The 17,160-nt window shown below is 47.0% G+C and overlaps 1 protein-coding gene across 12 annotated transcripts in view; it reads right to left on the reverse strand.

The window, feature by feature from the left end:
• The window catches only part of EP400 (E1A binding protein p400), an 87,944-nt gene that overhangs the window by 33,692 nt on the left and 37,092 nt on the right, over window positions 1-17,160 (reverse strand). For 9 of the 12 annotated variants that reach the window (XM_032229001.1, XM_032228996.1, XM_032229000.1 and 6 more), the window contains 12 exons: window positions 16,908-17,044; window positions 16,162-16,348; window positions 15,122-15,288; window positions 13,829-13,983; window positions 10,243-10,530; window positions 7,216-7,380; window positions 5,814-5,978; window positions 4,396-4,475; window positions 3,652-3,941; window positions 2,562-2,767; window positions 2,299-2,468; window positions 663-859 (listed from right to left, as the gene is read on the reverse strand). In XM_032229001.1, the coding sequence (XP_032084892.1) occupies window positions 663-859; window positions 2,299-2,468; window positions 2,562-2,767; window positions 3,652-3,941; window positions 4,396-4,475; window positions 5,814-5,978; window positions 7,216-7,380; window positions 10,243-10,530; window positions 13,829-13,983; window positions 15,122-15,288; window positions 16,162-16,348; window positions 16,908-17,044 (2,207 nt within the window). The remainder of the gene's footprint in view (window positions 1-662; window positions 860-2,298; window positions 2,469-2,561; window positions 2,768-3,651; window positions 3,942-4,395; window positions 4,476-5,813; window positions 5,979-7,215; window positions 7,381-10,242; window positions 10,531-13,828; window positions 13,984-15,121; window positions 15,289-16,161; window positions 16,349-16,907; window positions 17,045-17,160) is intronic. The other 3 variants (XM_032228993.1, XM_032228998.1, XM_032228997.1) reach the window with 3 other exon arrangements.

Raw genomic sequence — 17,160 nt, forward strand, 5'->3', positions numbered from 1 at the left:
AAAATGTTTAAAAAGAGAAGAAAGAGAAGCATTGGTTAATAGAATAGAATGAAATTTAGTGAATATAGCCAAAGGTTTATGCTTAATATAATGTGGGGGGGGACACATTAAAATTACTATTTGTGGATAATTAAACGAAATGTTGAATATGTAAAATTAAATTTGAGGATACATGTTATGAACAGTGAAATAGAATAATAGATGCAAATGGACATGTTAAATGTGATTAATTAATAATTAATTTGGAGAGGCAAATAATGATATTGTCAATATATTAAGAAGGAATTAAAATTAAGCGGGAGATTATGTAATGAAGATACGATGACTAGAAATGGAAAATGGGAAAAAGATGTAAAATGTACTATGTATAATTAGAAGATGTACAGAGGGAAAAAGCCTGGACAACACTTTGTTTATAAAGAAGTTTTAAGTATGTAACAAAACAAAAAAAAACTTTCCTTGGGGAAAAAAAATGGAGCAAAACTCACTTAGCAAATTTCTCCCTTAGCAACAGAAATTTTGGGCTCGGTTGTGATCCTAAGTCGAGGACTACCAGTATTGGATAAAAAAAAAAAAAAAGAATTAAGAACCCGATTTGGAGGGATAGCGTTATAGGCTCGCCCTTATCTCCTGAGTTGTCTCTTCTTTTCCACCGGCATCACCTGTAAATGTGGATATCCTTGCACCGGCCAATCCGATCGCACCACTCCTGAGCTTTGGCTTCCATCACCGGGTTTAAGTCGTTGTCATAGAATACGACGGTGTCGGCTTCCACCAGGTTGACGCCCGTGGAGCGGCTGTGGGAGGAGAGGATGGCGCAGAAGAGCCGTTTGTCTCGGTTGAAGGTTTTCATCAGCTCCTGACAGGGAGGGAAGGACACACTGGTTTGCAAAAGCTCACGAGAAGATATACAGATATACCAGGGGTCAGCAATCTTAAACACTCAAAGAGCCATTTGGACCCGTTTCCCACAGAAAAGGAAACACTGGGAGCCACAAGAACTGCCTGACTTTTTCCTGAGCAGCCGCAAAACTAGCCTATGTAGTTGAGTGAAACATTGTGTTTTCTTCTGAAACTTTTCTTTTCCTGGATTTATCCATGGTTGGCCTACTGGGGGTCGAAACGCTCAATAAATCATGTGCCGGCTGATGTTGCACATTGGCGGCGGTTGTGACGCATATTTAGAGCAACAGGGAGCCGCATCAGAGGGATGAAAGAGACACATGCGGCTCCAGAGCACGGGTTGCTGACCCCTAAGATATACCGAAATACAGGATAATCTGCCGCATTCTCATTGGCTTAAAAACTAAACCTGGTAGGATTTGCCCAATGAAGCAGGCAGAAATCCATGTTTTATGACAGGAGTGTCAAACTCAAGGCCCAGGGGCCGGAGCCGGCCCACGGCATGCTTAGACCTGAACCGCAAGGTCACCCTGGAAACAGCGAAGGACTGGCCCGCGGTGCCTCTGCCGGCAAAAATGGAGCTCGGGAGAGCTGCGGGTGACACTCCCAGGCTGTTTTCGCTGGCAGAGGGTTGCAAGTAGCTGTCCCAACAAAAAATGGAGCTCGGGAGCCTGTTTTCGCTGGCAGAGTACTCGGGCTACCACAGATGCCCCCAACACGAGTGATGTTGAGCTGGCCACACTCATCCCGTCGCCATCACCCTCCCCAAGGTGAAACAAAACCGTGATGCGGCCCTCAATGAAATCCAATTTGACATCCCTATATTATGACATCTGTGACAGGGTTTAGACGCAAAGTAAAACATACGATGAATAGTTTGAAAGGAACTGGTTATGTCTAAAAGTCTAAGGACGAGAAGGACTAAGGGTGACATGAGAACAGTCTTCTACTATTTGTGGGAGGGGGGGCTGTCCCAAGAGAAGACGGTATCGATCAATTTTCCAAAGTACCAGAGGGCAGGACAAAAAAAGCAATGGAAGGAAACGAATCAAGGAGAGAAGCAACCTGGAACTTAGGAAAAAATTCCTCACAGTGAGGACAATTAATCAGTGGAACTCTCTAGAAGTTGTGGGTGCTCCCTCACTGGAGGTTTTCAAGAAGAGATTGGACAGCCGTGTGTCCAGAGCGGCACAGGATCTCCTGCCTGAGCTTGGGGGATGGATTAGAAGACCTCTGAGGTCCCTTCCAACTTGGTTGTTCTGTTATAGACCTGAAAATGCTGTGTGTGAACTTGCTCACTGGGTGCAAGTGGGCTTCCTCCCACAGTGAGCGTGCTCAGGGGGAAGTTACAAAAATCAAGTTCTGGAAAGAACGAGGAAAAATAGCAAGACGGACCTGGCGCTCTTCCTGGTTTGCACACTCATCGATTCTCACGTAGGTGAGGAAATGGAAGTTGAGGAACCGTTCTAAGATGTCCAACATGAGCATCATCTGCGACAAGATCAACACCCTTCGCCCTTCTGACTTCAGCTTCTGGAGCAAGACCGCCAGGGCTTCCAGCTTCCCTGCAATGCAAGAGGAAGAAGAAGAATCAGAGCCTGGGAGCCTGAAGTCATGTCAGGTTGATGGACAGGTGGAAATCAAGGCGTTTCCTCTACCTGCATCGTACTGGATCAGACGGAGGTCAGGGAAGGGAAGCAGCAGCCGGGGCATGGTCAGCTGATGCAGCTGCTTCAGGTACGGCAACGCCTTCTCCTTCAGGTTGTGCCGGAGGAGTTTCATCCGGTGGCTGTAAGCAGGGGGAAGCCTCGCCACGTGCAAAGACGGAGGAGCGGCCACAGCAGCGGGCAACGCGCAGAGTGCCCTTGGGAACAAAGCACAACCATGGCAAATGTTCCTGGCAGGGCCATGTTGTCACCCGCCTGATTTCAAAACCTGCTCTGAATGAGGCTTCCCCAAGAGCCTGAAGCAAACTCGACAAAAACCCCTTTTATTAATTGACTGTGAATTCTGCTCATTCACATCCAGCAAAGTCTTTCAAGGGAGGATTTACTGTCACAGACCTTATCGGGCTTGGAGAGCTGCCAGGCAGATATCTGCAAAACTTGGCAAGGAGTCTTGGAGAGTCACAAACCAATTAAGCGAACTAATGGTCTCTTTAACTGTTAAACTTTAACTTTAAAGAACCCCTGTTCTTTAACTGTTCCCTTCATCTGGCAACTCTGTGCGTGTGCACACTGGGAACAGGCTCCAGCTGTTTGTCTGGCTCACTGATGTCTGACTCTGAAGGCAGCTGATAACTGGCATATCGCCCTGGCCCCCCCTCTGCCTCTGACGCAGAGCCCTCATCAGAGCCTTCCCCCGACTTCAGGACCGTCCCGTGTTCCTCCCCAACCTCCGAATCTGCTTCCAGCTCTGCTGGCCACTAACAGGCCACAACACCTCCTTTCTCTTTGACCTCAAGTGTAGACTCAGGTTTCTAAATGTCCCAGTGTTGGAAGACAATGTATAAAGTATGGAAAGTGCATCCAAAGTCTACATCTCAAGGCCCATGTTTCTCCCCAACCTCCTCACTGTCCAAATCTGCTGGCAGCTCTGCTGGCGGGCCACAACACACACAACTTAAAGTTGCAAAGGGTTGAGACCCCTGAACTAGGCAACCCCCTGAGCCAAGAATGCCCTTTGATAACAACTCAGTAGAGAATCGTTGGGAGGAAGACTCGAGCCAAGGATGGAGCTTGGAGTCACCTGTCGATGGTGTCCCTCAAGGACTGCTGCTGCTGTTCCAGCTGGCAGGTCAACCCTCCTAGAGGGTCTTGATGATCTTTGGAGAGACCGCAGTTGACGAAACCAGCCCAGCTCCATTTTCTGGTTCTGGCGGAGAACTGAGGTGTTGTTGTGTTGGAGTTGCCCACCAGGGAGCAAATCCTACGCACATCCTTGCCGTAGACGGGAGCTCTGGAGCAACGCCGTTCGTTGCAAGAGAAGATCCGGTCCAAGCGTTCCTTCAGAAGCCTGTTTTTCTCCTCAAACGACTCCTTGGTAGAAGACAAAAACAAGAACGCCCAGAGCGGTTGCAGAGATCATTAATTCTCTAAAATTAGAAAGATTAAAGTTCTACAGCTGCCTGCTGGGATGCCTTGTAAACTTACAGCCTTGCTTACACCAAAAATAACTATAAAGTGTAGCCATCCCCCCCCATACACACACAATTTAAAATACGCAATTTCACCTTGAAAAAAGAGGACAAACAATAGCGACAAAATGAAATAAAATTGTGCAAAAGGCCAAGGGAGGAAGGGAAGGGAGGAAGGGAGGGAGAGAGAAGAAAGAAAGAAAGAAAGGAAGGAAGGAAGGAAGGAAGGAAGGAAGGAAGGAAGGAACCCTAATACTGTGGTATGGGGCATACTCCATTACTTCCAAAAATGGATTTGAAAGAGATGTTAATTCTGAGGCCTTGGTGGCTCGCAAATGCAAAATAAGTGGCCATACCTGTGAATGACCGCCATGAATGCCAGACTTCAGGGAGGAAGCAGAGTCTCCCGATGCCATATTAGTGCCCATGGTTCTTCCTGCAAACACAAACTTAAAACCTCAATCAAAATGTTTATACGGCTCAAGCATCCCCTTATAAGGCTTCGCACTCTGAATCAAACAGTGGAGGCCACAGGTCACATTCACACAGACAGTCCTCCACTTACAACAGTTTTTTAAGTGGCTGCCCGAAGTTACAACGGCACTAAAAAAAAGGTGCCATTTCTCATGGCCCTTCATGATTTCAACAGTCTCAAGTGTGAAAAACTTCTGACTGTTTCTCACACTTCAGACCACTGCATGATCCCTGCGGTCTTGTGATCAGAATTCAGACACGTAGCGTATTTATGACGGTTGCAGTGTTACCTTTGGCAACCTTCTGACAACTAAAATCAATGGGGAAGCCAGATTCACTGAACAGCTGGATTACTTACCTTGCCGTTTTATAAAACCCTAGTAAGGCCACATCTGAAATAACTGCAACCAATTTTTGTCACCCCACTACAAAAAAGATGTTGAGACTTTGGAAAAAAAGTTCAGAGAAGAGCAACTAAGATGATCAAAGCCCTGGAGACTAAAACATACGAAGTGCGGCTGCAGGATTTGGGGTTTGGTTAGTCTAAAGAAGAGAAGAATTAGGGGTGACATGATAGCAGTATTCCAGTATTTGAGGGGCTGTCACAAAGAAGAGGGGGTCAAATTATTCTCCAAAGCACCAGAAGGCAGGACAAGAAGCACTGGATGGAAACTAACCAAAGACAGAAACAACCTGGAATTGAGGAGAAGTTTCCTAACAGTGAGAATAATTAACCTGTAGAACAGCTTGCCACCAGAAATTGCAGGTGCTCCATCACTGGAGGTTTCTAAAAACAGTCTAAACTGCACCTCAGAAGCCTGATCTTCAAAATCTGCGATCAGCTCCGATCTCTCCTTATCAAAGGGCCCAAATTTGGACCATAGCCACTCTGTAGGAGTGGCGAAGCAAAGGGGGACCTCCTGGCATGTAGAGAGGAGCCGCATCTCCCCCCCACCCCCTGACTAGGAAAGCCCCCTCAGCCTTATCTCTCCAAGCCTGTTAAAAGTCTGTTGTGAAATCCCATGAAAGACTGTTTACCAGGACTTTGCTTGAGAGGAATTCCCTTTAAATTAAATAAAAGGGGCTTTATCGCGACAAGGAGTCGGCGTCTTGTTTTTGGGAAGCCTCAGTCAGAACATAGGGAACAGACTGAATAAAGCTCTCTACAACAACCCTGACATGTGGGTGAGTGGCGGGCAGCACAAGTTCATTGTTCTCTCATGAATGCTCTGAGTGTCACAGCAATACAGGAATTGGGACAGGTAAGATAGAAAGATGGACACAAAGGAAGCGTCCTTACCTGGCTGAGTTCCTGACGAAGTCTGCAACCCCACTGTGTGCTGGTTCCCAAGTGCGTTGAGAGCATTTTGGACAGTTCCTGGCTGGGGCACCGTCTGCACCACCACAGGGCCCTGAGGTCGGAGATATTGGGGACCCGGAGCCGAAACTATTTGCAGGACACTGCCTGGAAGGTAGAAATTGAAAGTGAAAGAAAAAGGGGACTGACTTTTTCAGGAAGTAATAAGACTGTCCCACTGATTTTTTTCTAACATCTCATCTTAGGAAAAGTTGACCATCACTGCAATATCCTCACAGTCACACGATCAAAATCTGGGCCCTTGGAAACTGACATACATTTTACAATGGTTGCAGCGTCTCAAGGATATGTAATCACCTAATGGTGACTTTTCCAGCCTGATTCCGACAAGCAAAGTCAACGGGGGAAGATGGATTTGCTTTAAGGCCGCATAATTCATTTAACCCTTGCAGGGATTCGCTTAAACTTCCATGGGGAAAAAAGGGTCGTAAAACGGAACAAAACTCGCTTAACAACTGCCTTGCTTAGCAGCAGAAATTTTGGGCTCAGTTTTGCTTGTAAATCGATAATTATTTGAATGGTTAAACAATCCACGGATTCCTTGGGTGGCCTTAATGAAGGCTGGATTCTGTTGGTCTCCAAGGATCTCCAAAATGGGAATGATCCAGGAGGGTTAGCTTGATGAAGAGAAGAGAAGAGAAGAGAAGAGAAGAGAAGAGAAGAGAAGAGAAGAGACTTTATTGTCACTTTGAATGTATGCAAATTGTCATACATTAAAAATGAAATTTTGTTGCATCCAGCTCTTAAAGGGTCACCACCTCCAATTTACCCTACATAAACATGACAAAATAAATAAATAGGTAAATACAAAAGTATGTATATACCCACATATATTCTATGACACAGAGAAACAATCGTTTAGATTGGATGTATACATGTTTATGGCGAGAAAAATGAATCTTGAGAATTTACCAGACTTGGAAACAAAATTGTAACAGAATCTGGTAGTCCTGTTAGAAATACTTCGAAACCTCGTCCCAGAGGGGAGCAACAGAAACAGACTATGGGATGGGTAGGGTGGGGAGGTCTCTAACAATACTTTGAGCTCTAAGCACATAGCGCTTATAAGCAATATCCTGAATAAAGGGACGTGAGCTTCCCATAATCTTCTCTGCTGCCCTCACTACTCTCTGTAGGAATTTTCTATCTGAGGCACTGCTGCCACCAAACCAAACAGGGATGCAATTGCCCTTAATGTCTACAACCGGAAGACCACGCAAAATCCAAAATACGTCCCAGGAAGCACGGGTAGATCACCCATCCCAACCGAGAAAAATGCTGGGGACGGGGAGTCTCCCCAGAAGTATACTTCAAAGCTGCTCACCTTGCAGTTGTAGAGGCTGTCCTGCGGTCAACTGGCGGAGTTGGCTGTGAGACAGAGTGAATTTGTTCCCCTGGAACTGCAGCGTCACCGGTGTCTCCGGCTGTGTGATCCGGCCCTGTGCCCCTGCAATGGAAGCCAGCTGGGCTATTTTGACCACTTCACCACCTGGGGAAGAGGGGTGGAAGCACCCGTGAAGAAGGAGAGGGCGAGGCAGGTGGGGGGGGGGCTTCTCCCAGAGATCCCCTGATTTCCTGTTGTGGCGGTTAGTAAAACGGAGGACGTGAACCACATGCAGAGATGTAGAGAGAATGCAGAGGTGGGAGCGGAGGGAAGGAGGGAGGGGAAGGGAGGAGGGAAGTGTCATCCAAGAAGTTCCACAGGTACAGCTTTGATACAGGTGTGACGGGCCAATTTCATTGGGCTCAGTTTCTTTAAATGTGGAACGGTGGGGTGATCGGGGCAGGCAGAGGGCAGAGATCCTTCCACTTTCACGGATTAACAAGCGTGACCTGGAAAAAACTCACGTGACACTTCAGAAAAGAGAGAGAAGAAAAGTCCTTAAGATCGGAACCTCTACTGCCTTTTCAAAAGCAAACTAACACAGGAATTAACAATGCACAGGGCACACGGAATAATTGAACCGAAGAAGAGTATGTTTATGTGTATATATACACAATCTACTTTTGCATTGAACTCCAAGCCCAAAATAAGATCATATGTGAGTGGGTGTACTCACTTGTGATATACTGTACATGCATGCATGTATGCAAGCATACATACATACATACATATACACAAGCTGATAACCCAGCATTGCCCAGGTATTTATTTATAGGGGGGAAATATCGGGACCAAACATAATTTCTAAGTTGGATTTTCCCCCTTACCAGAGGGAGCCCCCTTGTGGAGTACTGTGAAGCTGTTACCATGGCAACTCCACTGCGCTGTACAGCAGAAGCCATTTTACAGCAGTACAGTAGAAGCCATTTTAAGGCACAATAGGCTATATCTTAACAGAACACACACACCGAGGGGTTTTAAGGGTGTCGTACCCCCCACAGTAATTTTTTCCAGAGAGTAAGTCAACTGTGTACCAAGTTTGTTGAATTATGTTGGAACATACACACACACAAATACACACAACCATTCATTTATTTCATATATATATATATATATATGAAAGAAGGAGGAAGATATTTTTTGGGGGGGCTTGGAAATCTACGTGAAAGCAGATTCATTCCCAAGGATTTAATTTCCCCAATTCATTGGAAACGTCCAATTAGCAATGACGAATTTTTCTACTGGGGAGGTCGGTAAGCTCATGCAGCTCTAGCCAAAAGGACTTGGATTCAGCAAATGTATTTTTCAGCACACAGAAGGTTATCTTTCTCAGACTCCCTTTGATGAAGAATTGAAGGTTTATTGGTTGTGACAAGTGACAATTTTTTGAGTGTGTGTGTAGGTGTCCCTGCCATGAATGAAACATGAAATTCAGGCTCTGTTAACCTGAATTTATGGAGTTTCTCTGTAAAATCAACTCAGAAAGGGACAGAAAAAATCAGGATTTTTAACGCCTGTATACAAACGTCGAATCTCTCAAGTTTTGGAGTAGAGTGTGGCATGTTTGTTTGACTTTTATAAAGGCAGTGGGTTCCCTGGGGAGATGGGGGTGAGGGGAGAACATTAGTACAACAGTGCTGGAGAGTCACTCTAAAGCAAGAGTGGACGACTCTGGCTCCTTTATACCATCTGTGGACTTTAACTCCCAGAATCCCTGGCTGAGGAATTCTGGGAGTTGAAGCCTACAGGTGGAAAGGGGACAGAGCCGCCCACCCTTGCTCCAGAGGTGCTAATAATTCATCTATTCATCAGAAATAGAAATAGCTTTAGCCTGTTCCTAAGCCCAGCTTCCCATTCTTCCTTACGGAGCGTGGTTCCTTCCTGTGAGATTAGTGTTCTCAGAAAAATAAATAAAAATGAAAGAATTAAATTAGGAGGAGGAAATGTGCTTTTTTTTTCCTTTCCCAAAATTTAGTTTCCGAGGAAGGCTGACCGAAGAGAAGAAACATGCAAAGAGAAAGGAGATTAAGTTGACACCGCTAATGTGCAGGTAATCCTTGACTTAACCTCAATAACAAAGCCCAAAGTTTACGCGGCTAAGCAAGGCGGTCCTTAAGAGAGCCGCGCCCCGTTTCCCAGCCTTTTAAATGTTGCCACATTGGTTAAATGAATCGCCGCAGAATCCGGAGGTCATTAAGTGAATCCGGCTGCCCCCCCCCCGGTTGACTTTGTCCGGAAACCGCCTGGAAAGGTTACCAGCTGGGATCACATGACCCTAGGATAGTGCAACTGTCGTAAGTACATGCCAGTTGCCGAGATTTTGATGCTGCAAGTATTTTGAATGTGCTGTTAACTTCGGACTGTCACTAACAAAACGGTTTTAAGTCAAGGACCACCTGTGTGTTCACATCAATTTTCAGAGTCCTTTTTTCTTATCTAAATAGCAATAGTACTCAGACTTATATACCGCTTCACAGTGCTTTTTACAGCGGTCTCTAAGTGGTTTACAGAATCAGCCTCTTGCCCCCAACAATCTGGGTCCTTATTTTACCCACCTCGGAAGGGCGGGAGGCTGAGTCAACCTTGAGCCTGGTGAGACTCGAACTGCCGAACTGCAGCTAGCAGCCAGCTGAAGTCGCCTGCAGTACTGCACTAACCACTGTGCCACTGTGGCTCTTACGTTGCACCCCAAAGTTTTCCGTTCCCAAAATAAAGCAAATTAAAACGGTGAGCAAGGCAAACTCCAAAGGGGGAGGAGAATGGAAAGGGAGGGAGCAAACCGAGCCCCCGTCCAAATATACCTCTATACCTCTACGCGGATCCCTGTACACATGGTTAGGGGTGCCTAATAACTTAACCTCAGGGAAGCTTTGGAAAGGAGGAGGGGAGGAGGAAGAGGAGGAAGAGGAGGAGGAGGGAGAGAAGGAAGCTGGAGACACCTAGGAAGCAGGGCAGAGGGGCACTTACTGGGTAACCGAGCCTGTGCCTGACTGGTTAACAGGAGCCTCTGAGGCTGGACACTCTGTTGGATGGTGGGTGGGGGAGCCTGTGGCTGGGCCTGCCCTAGCTGGAGGCCCTGGGTGGTAGCCTGGCCCCGCAGTTTCACTGGATGGGCCGGGCTAGTTGCGTTGGCGAAGGTCATTGCTGGCGGATGTCTTGGAGGAGGAAGAGGAAGAGGAGGAGGTGGAGGAACACTGGAGGAAGACTGCAATTGTGGTGGCGCGGCGGTGGCAGCCGAGGAGACGGCAACGGCGGCTGCAATCAATAAGGTCAGGGGGTATAAGCGGTTAGAGTCGGTCCTTTTTTTTTCTTTCAAGGGTTAGAGCAATGGAGAAATTTCAGCGGTCACAGTTTTAAACATCGGGGGGGGGGGGGTGACTACAGACAGCCTAACCCTTAAATGAGTGGTGCGGTTGGCCTAGAGGTGGAGCTCTCCCCTCACAATCAGGAGGCTGTGGGTTTGATCGTAGGCAGAGGCAGATCTTTCTCTCTCTGGGCACAATGAGAATATTATCTGCCAAACAAAACTCCGCACTGGTGACAAGAAAGGCATCCGGCCAGTAATCACTCAGCTGCATTCAGCTGCCCAGACTCCACCCCGCAAGGGATTATTAAATGATGATGATTTGGGAGCCTTAAATCAAGGCACCGAAAGCGACCCGATGCTCAAATTTAGCTTCTCGGTGGCTGTGCGTGTAAACACACATGCACAAACACATGGGAACACAACTTTGGGGAGGAGGAGGGGAGGGGAGAGAGTTCAGGTGGGTTTCCAGCTCTTCACTTTGAAAGCTTGGAAGGCTTTCTAACATGAAGTTCTCCAACTTTATCCAAGGAGAGCTGGGGTGGTGTAAAGACCGCCAGGTTGGTTCAGGTGCCAGGCTAGAAAGCAGGAGACTGTGAGTTCTAGTTCCTCCCTTTGGCAAGAGAACCAGGTGGGTGTTCTGACCTAGGCTTCCTGAGAAAGCTGAATCACAATCTTAGTCCCCAAAACCCTCTTCTATTTAAATGGCTGTGAATTATGGTCACTCACAGCCCATAATTATTCACAAACATTATGTGAAGATTCTGACAGATGTCTGGTCAAGTTGCCAAAGTCTTTCAGGGTAATGTTGATAAGCACCCACCTTTCTCTCCCTTGAAACTCTGCCAGAGACCTAATTGTCAATTAGTTTTACAAAGCCAAACAGAGCACAGAGTCAAACAGGACTTCTCAGAGCTTGAACCGACCAGATTGCTTCCTGCAAAGGCTCACCTCCGTTTGCTCCTCTTTTATGTCTCATGGGAGGGGCCAATCATCTCCAAGCCCTTTTTGTCTTAACTGTTCTTGCCTTCTGGCAGCTCTGAGCATGCGCACACTGGGAACAGGCTCACACTGTTCTTCTGCCTCGCTGATGTCAGACTCCAGAGGCAGCACATAACTACCAGATGGCCCTGGCCTCATTTCTGCCTCTGACACAGAGCCCTCATCACAGCCTTCCCCAGACTCCTGGATTGGCCCATGTTCCTCCCCAACCTCCTCACTGTCCGAATCAATGGCCAGCTCTGCTGGCCACTGGTGGACCACAACCACAACCTTGAGCCAGTGTCTGTCTCTCTGTCTCTATCTTTTTCATTTATCTCTTTATCTCTCTATTTCTCTATTTCTCTATTCATCCATCCATCCATAAATCTCTCTCCCTACATCTCTATTTATCATCAATTATCTATCTATCTATCTATCTATCTATCTATCTATCTATCTATCTATCTATCTATCTATCTATTTTCTCTCTCTGTCTCTCTCCCTCCCTCCCTTCCTCCCCAACCCACGTCACAGGATTGTTGTTATGGGGGAAAGGAGGAGGAAAAAAGGTGTGTTGGATAAATTTGCCTTGAGTTATTTCTAAAAATAATAGCAGTGGGATACAAACAAATGAATAAATAAATAAAAAGGGCTGCCCTGATGAAGCTTCATCATCCTAAGCACTCACTGAATTTGAGACCAAAGGGGAAAAAAACACAAACACACAACAAAGCAGCTTTATCATGCCCATCCTAACCACCCGCTGAATTTGAGACCAAAAAAAGGACACAGTCTAAACATTCTGCTGGAAATGTTGACTTTCCGCTCAAGCTGAAACCTTTAAAAAGAAAATATTAGTGATCAAACTGGGATCAACCTCTTTAAAACCAAGTTTGGGGGTGTGGGATTTAAGCATTTAAGCCCCAGGTCGCTTGCCTGGACCATCTCCAGAAAGAGCAGGACAACTGGCTGTTGTTCCATTTTTTTAAGTCCCTTTCTGAAGTTTCAAATCAAAAGGGGGAGGGGGGAAAAAGGGGGGGTGGGAGAGCTTAAAATTAGCTCTTCTGAGAGAAATTCCATCAAAATGAAATCTGCCCAGTGTCACTTGCTGGTGAGATGAACAGCGTATGAAAATTTAACAAACGAAATAAAATGTCCGGGAATATCTCAGCCCAAGCGAACTCAACAAGAGCATCCTGCCTTGAAAACTCAGGAAGACACCCACCAAAACCTACCATGTTTTCCTGAAAAAAAGACAGGCTCTAATTTTCGTTTGACACCTCCCCCCCCAAATAAGCGCTTGGCCTTATTTTCGGGGAGGTCTTATTATTTTGGAGGTGCAGGAGGCCCCTTAACCTTGGCCCGTGGCTCAGCTGATCCAGAGAGGGCCGGAAATTCTGTCTGTTTCTGGTACACTCTTGCCAGCCCTAGCGTCACTGGGCGGGCTGCTCTTTTTGCAGCCGCCACTAAGAGAAGGGGCGTGGGAGCTAGGGTTTGTGGGAGTGGCCTCTGTGACTCTGTTCCAAATGGATGGCAGGTGCATTTGGGGAGCATGTCCCCCCTTTCCTTCCCCATCCCCAAGAAATGGCAGGGACCGGCTGCTCATGCGCTTAAATATTTTCAGGGAAGGCTTATTTTTTGGGGAGGGCTTATTTTAGCACTGGCTCAAATGCCCAATTGGGCTTATTATCTGGGGAGGTCTTATTTGGGGGGAAACCAGGGTAGGAGAGCACCTTATGTGTTGAAGAACCACAGAATTGGTTCACAATTCACAGAAGAACCTCAGAATTGAGCTTCCAAAGTGCCAGCTCAGGACGCATTCAGGAAACAGAGAAACCACTAAATGCAGCTCAAGCTGAGTAGAAGGTCAAGTCAAAGACCTGGGAATCCTTCCATCCAAATCCCAAGTGGACAATATCTCAACATCTGTAGACCCAACCTGGCCTGAGGTCCACAGCTGGAAATGCTGGTTGGAGAAGAAACAATTAGGTGGATCTACCCCAATTCGTGCCTCCAGTCTGATGACTTGTGTGCAGCTTCCTCAACATTGATTTCATCCAGATGTGCAGGAATTCCAACCTGGGCTTGTAGTTAGTGGTGGTTGTGGTGAACCTCAACAGATCGGGAAGGCACCAGGTTGAGGAAGGCTGGTTTAATTCCAAGGACTGGTTTTGTCACGGGAGGGGGAGGGAGGGAGGATGAGCATGAAGGGGAACCAACCCACCCTTGTTGACAAGGAAGGAAACCGAGAAGGATCGCCTTTCTCACCTTGATTGGCAGATACCGTTGTCATGGGAGACCTTCCTCGCACTTGGGCCTGTTGAGCAACCGTTGCCGTACTGGTGGCCCGCTGCACTTGAGCGCTAGGAAAGGTGACCATCTTGCCTTCAGGTTTTTGTCCATACTGAACAGGTTGAAACAATCTGGAAAAAAGAAAAACCCAAGGACGGTTGGCTACTGGGATGATTTTCCACAAAGTAATTTTGGAGTCATAGTAATAAAAAAAAGCAAGAAGTACCATATTTTTCAGAATATAAGATGCACCTTTTCCCCTCAAAAAGAGAGGCTGAAAATCTGGGTGCATGTTATACACTGAATACAGCATTTTTTGCCTACCAAATCCCCGCCCCTTCACCAAAATGGCCATGCATAGCCTTATGGAGGCTTTCAGAGAGCTCCTGGGGGCTGGGGAGGGCAGAAATGAGCAAAAAACCAGCCCATTTGTTGCTCAATTTTGCCCCCGCCCCCAGGAGCATTTTGTAAGCCTCCTAAAGGCTATCCATGCCCTCTGTGACAAAAAGCAGGCCCATTTTTGCAAAAAACGGGACATTTTTGGGAGGTTTGCACAGTGCAAACTTTTTTTTTTAATTTGCCTCTTCAAAACATCGGTGCGTCTTATACTCCAAAAAATACAGTAATTCAGAGTCCTTTCGACCACATTTAAAAATTGAGGAACTCCTCAAGGAGGAGAAGGATTTTGGGATTTTGCTATCTTGAGCCAAAGGCACATTCTAGCATCCTTTTTAATGACCTTAGGGTGGAAGGGGGTTGAATATTTAGGGGATGGTCATGGTGCCCTAACCCTTGGAGATGCTTTAAACTCTTCCTTCCTTCCTTCCTTCCTTCCTTCCTTCCTTCCTTCCTTCCTTCCAACCCTTGAATGCCATTCTGAAATTGAGACCCATGCTTGAGACCGTGAGCATCATCATCATCATCATCGTCTTTTAACGACCCCATAATTCCTTGTGGGGTGGAATCTGGCCAAGGGAATGGAGCTAGCAGAAGGTTTAATGGCCGGATGCCATTCCTGTTGCCAGGGTGGAGTTTTGTTCAGCAGATACATTCTCATCCTGCCCAGACAGAGAGAAATATCTGCCTCCACCTAGGACTGAACTCACAGCCTCCTAACTGTAAGGTGAGAGCTCCAGCTCTGGGCCACCGCAACACTCCCCTGTGAGCATCAACACGCCACACAAAACTGTGCAGGGACAAGAGTCCGATCAGCATTACGATTGGCTGAACAAGAGGCAGTGGTGTTATGGAAGGCTAGGTGCGGCTTACCTGTTGGGCTTCAGCTTGACGGGAGGTGGCCTGGGAGGTGGCAGGGGAGAGGTGTAGATCTCTTCGATGAGCTTCCGGGTTATTTTTTGTTTGGGCACCACCTGGGATTCATACCGCGTCATTTTCTTCTCGAGTCCAATCAGGTCAAAGAGACTCAGGTCTGCAACCTAGAGGATGGCCAAGAGGGGAGAAAGTGTACCTTGGGAACCTGTTATCATTGGATTTAGTCCCTTTAGTTGTTAGGCTGATGATGTTACTTAGTTTGGTAACGAAAGGTCTGCAAGGAAACAACCAAGCTCAGGAAGCATCACGGACCCCACAGTCCTTCTTCTCTTCCTCCTCCCGTCTCCTCCTCCTCCACTCTGCAAGCCGCATTCCTTTCTAGCACTGATGATGCTACCTAGTTGGGTCATGAAACGTCTGCAAGGAAACCACCGAGCTCAGAGAGCAACAAGGACCCAACAGTTCAATCTTGAGTTACAAAGATTCTCTTCTATTGCTAGTTCATTTCATATCTCTCTCTCTCTCTCTCTCTCTCTCTCTCTCTCTCTCTCTCTCTCTCTCTCTCTCTCTCTCACACACACACACACACACACACACACACACACACACAAACTGTGGAATCCTTGATCACACCTTGGAGCAGAAAAGTAAAATTAGAAATTGAAAAGATTCTTCCTTATTTCCTAGTCCATTTCTAGTCCATTTCATCTCTCCATCTCCCTCTCTCTCCCCCCCCCCTCTCTCACACATACAAACTATGGAGTCCTTGATCACACCTTGGAGCAGAAAAGTAAAATTAGAACTTAGAAGTTGAAAACATTCTCCCTTTTATTTTCTAGTCCATTTCATCTCTCCATCTCCATCTCTCTCTCTCACTCACTCACTCACTCACACACACACACACACACACACACACACACTATGGAGTCCTTGGGCACGCCATGGGGCAAAAGAATAGAATTAGAAATGGGAAGTTGGAAAGGTTCTCCCTCTTCCTCACCCAACAGGGGACCTTGCGAGTCCAACCCTTCACTCACCTTCCACAGGCCGCTCTCCAAGGCTGTTAAGGCCAGCGAGGCGGTCGAGAACTGCAAGGCCCCTGAAACGTAAGAGGAGCCACACAGCCGAGGGTTGATCAGATCCGGGTGGTTGCAGATCTTCTGCAGCTGCATCAAGACATGAAGAACACTGACGAAGTGCCCACTTTTCACAGCGTCTTGGGTTCTGCCGAAGGAGAAGAAACCAGAGGCTCAAAGCTAGAAGAGTGAATTAAGGCTGAAACCTACGATGAACGGTTGCAGGAATTGGGCATGTCTAGTCTAGGAAAAAGAAGGACCAGGGTAGACAGGAGAGCAGTCTTCCAGTATCTGAGGGGCTGCCACAGAGAGGAGGGTGTCAACCTGTTTTCCAAAGCACCCGAAGGCCAGACAAGGAATAATGGATGGAAACTGACCAAGGAGAGATTCAACCTGGAAATAAGGAGGAATTTTCTGACAGTGAGAACAATCAACCCATGGAACAGAAGTTGCCTTCGTAAGTTGTGGGAGCTTCGTCCCTGGAGGCTTTCAAGAAGAAACTGGACTGCCATCCGTCAGAAATGCTGCAGGGTCTCCTGCTTGGGCAGGGGGTTGGACTAGATGACCTACAAGGTCCTTCCCAACTCTGTTAATCTGTAACCAGGATGATGAGGGGACTGGAGGATGAAACCTATGATGAACGGTTGCAGGAACCGGGCATGGCTAACCATCGTTAATGGTTCGATGTTCAACTCAGAGACACCTACTCGGGCTGGAGGATGACGTCTTCGTACATCATTTTCTGCCGATTGGAAAGCCGGCACTTGAGGACGTGTTCGTACTTCTTCGTCAGCTGCTTCTCCACGTCCCTTTTGGATCTGCGCAGGATGAATGGCTGGATCATCTGCAGAGGAGAGGTGGGAGGGAGGGAGAGGAGGAAGCGGCGGTGAATATTTTAGACGTTCAAGGATATCCCTTCGCACAAAGAGTAGCAGAAGCTTGGAAGCAACTTTCAGGGAA

This window comes from Thamnophis elegans, chromosome 13, assembly GCF_009769535.1.
Source record: "Thamnophis elegans isolate rThaEle1 chromosome 13, rThaEle1.pri, whole genome shotgun sequence".
Taxonomy (NCBI): domain Eukaryota; kingdom Metazoa; phylum Chordata; class Lepidosauria; order Squamata; family Colubridae; genus Thamnophis; species Thamnophis elegans.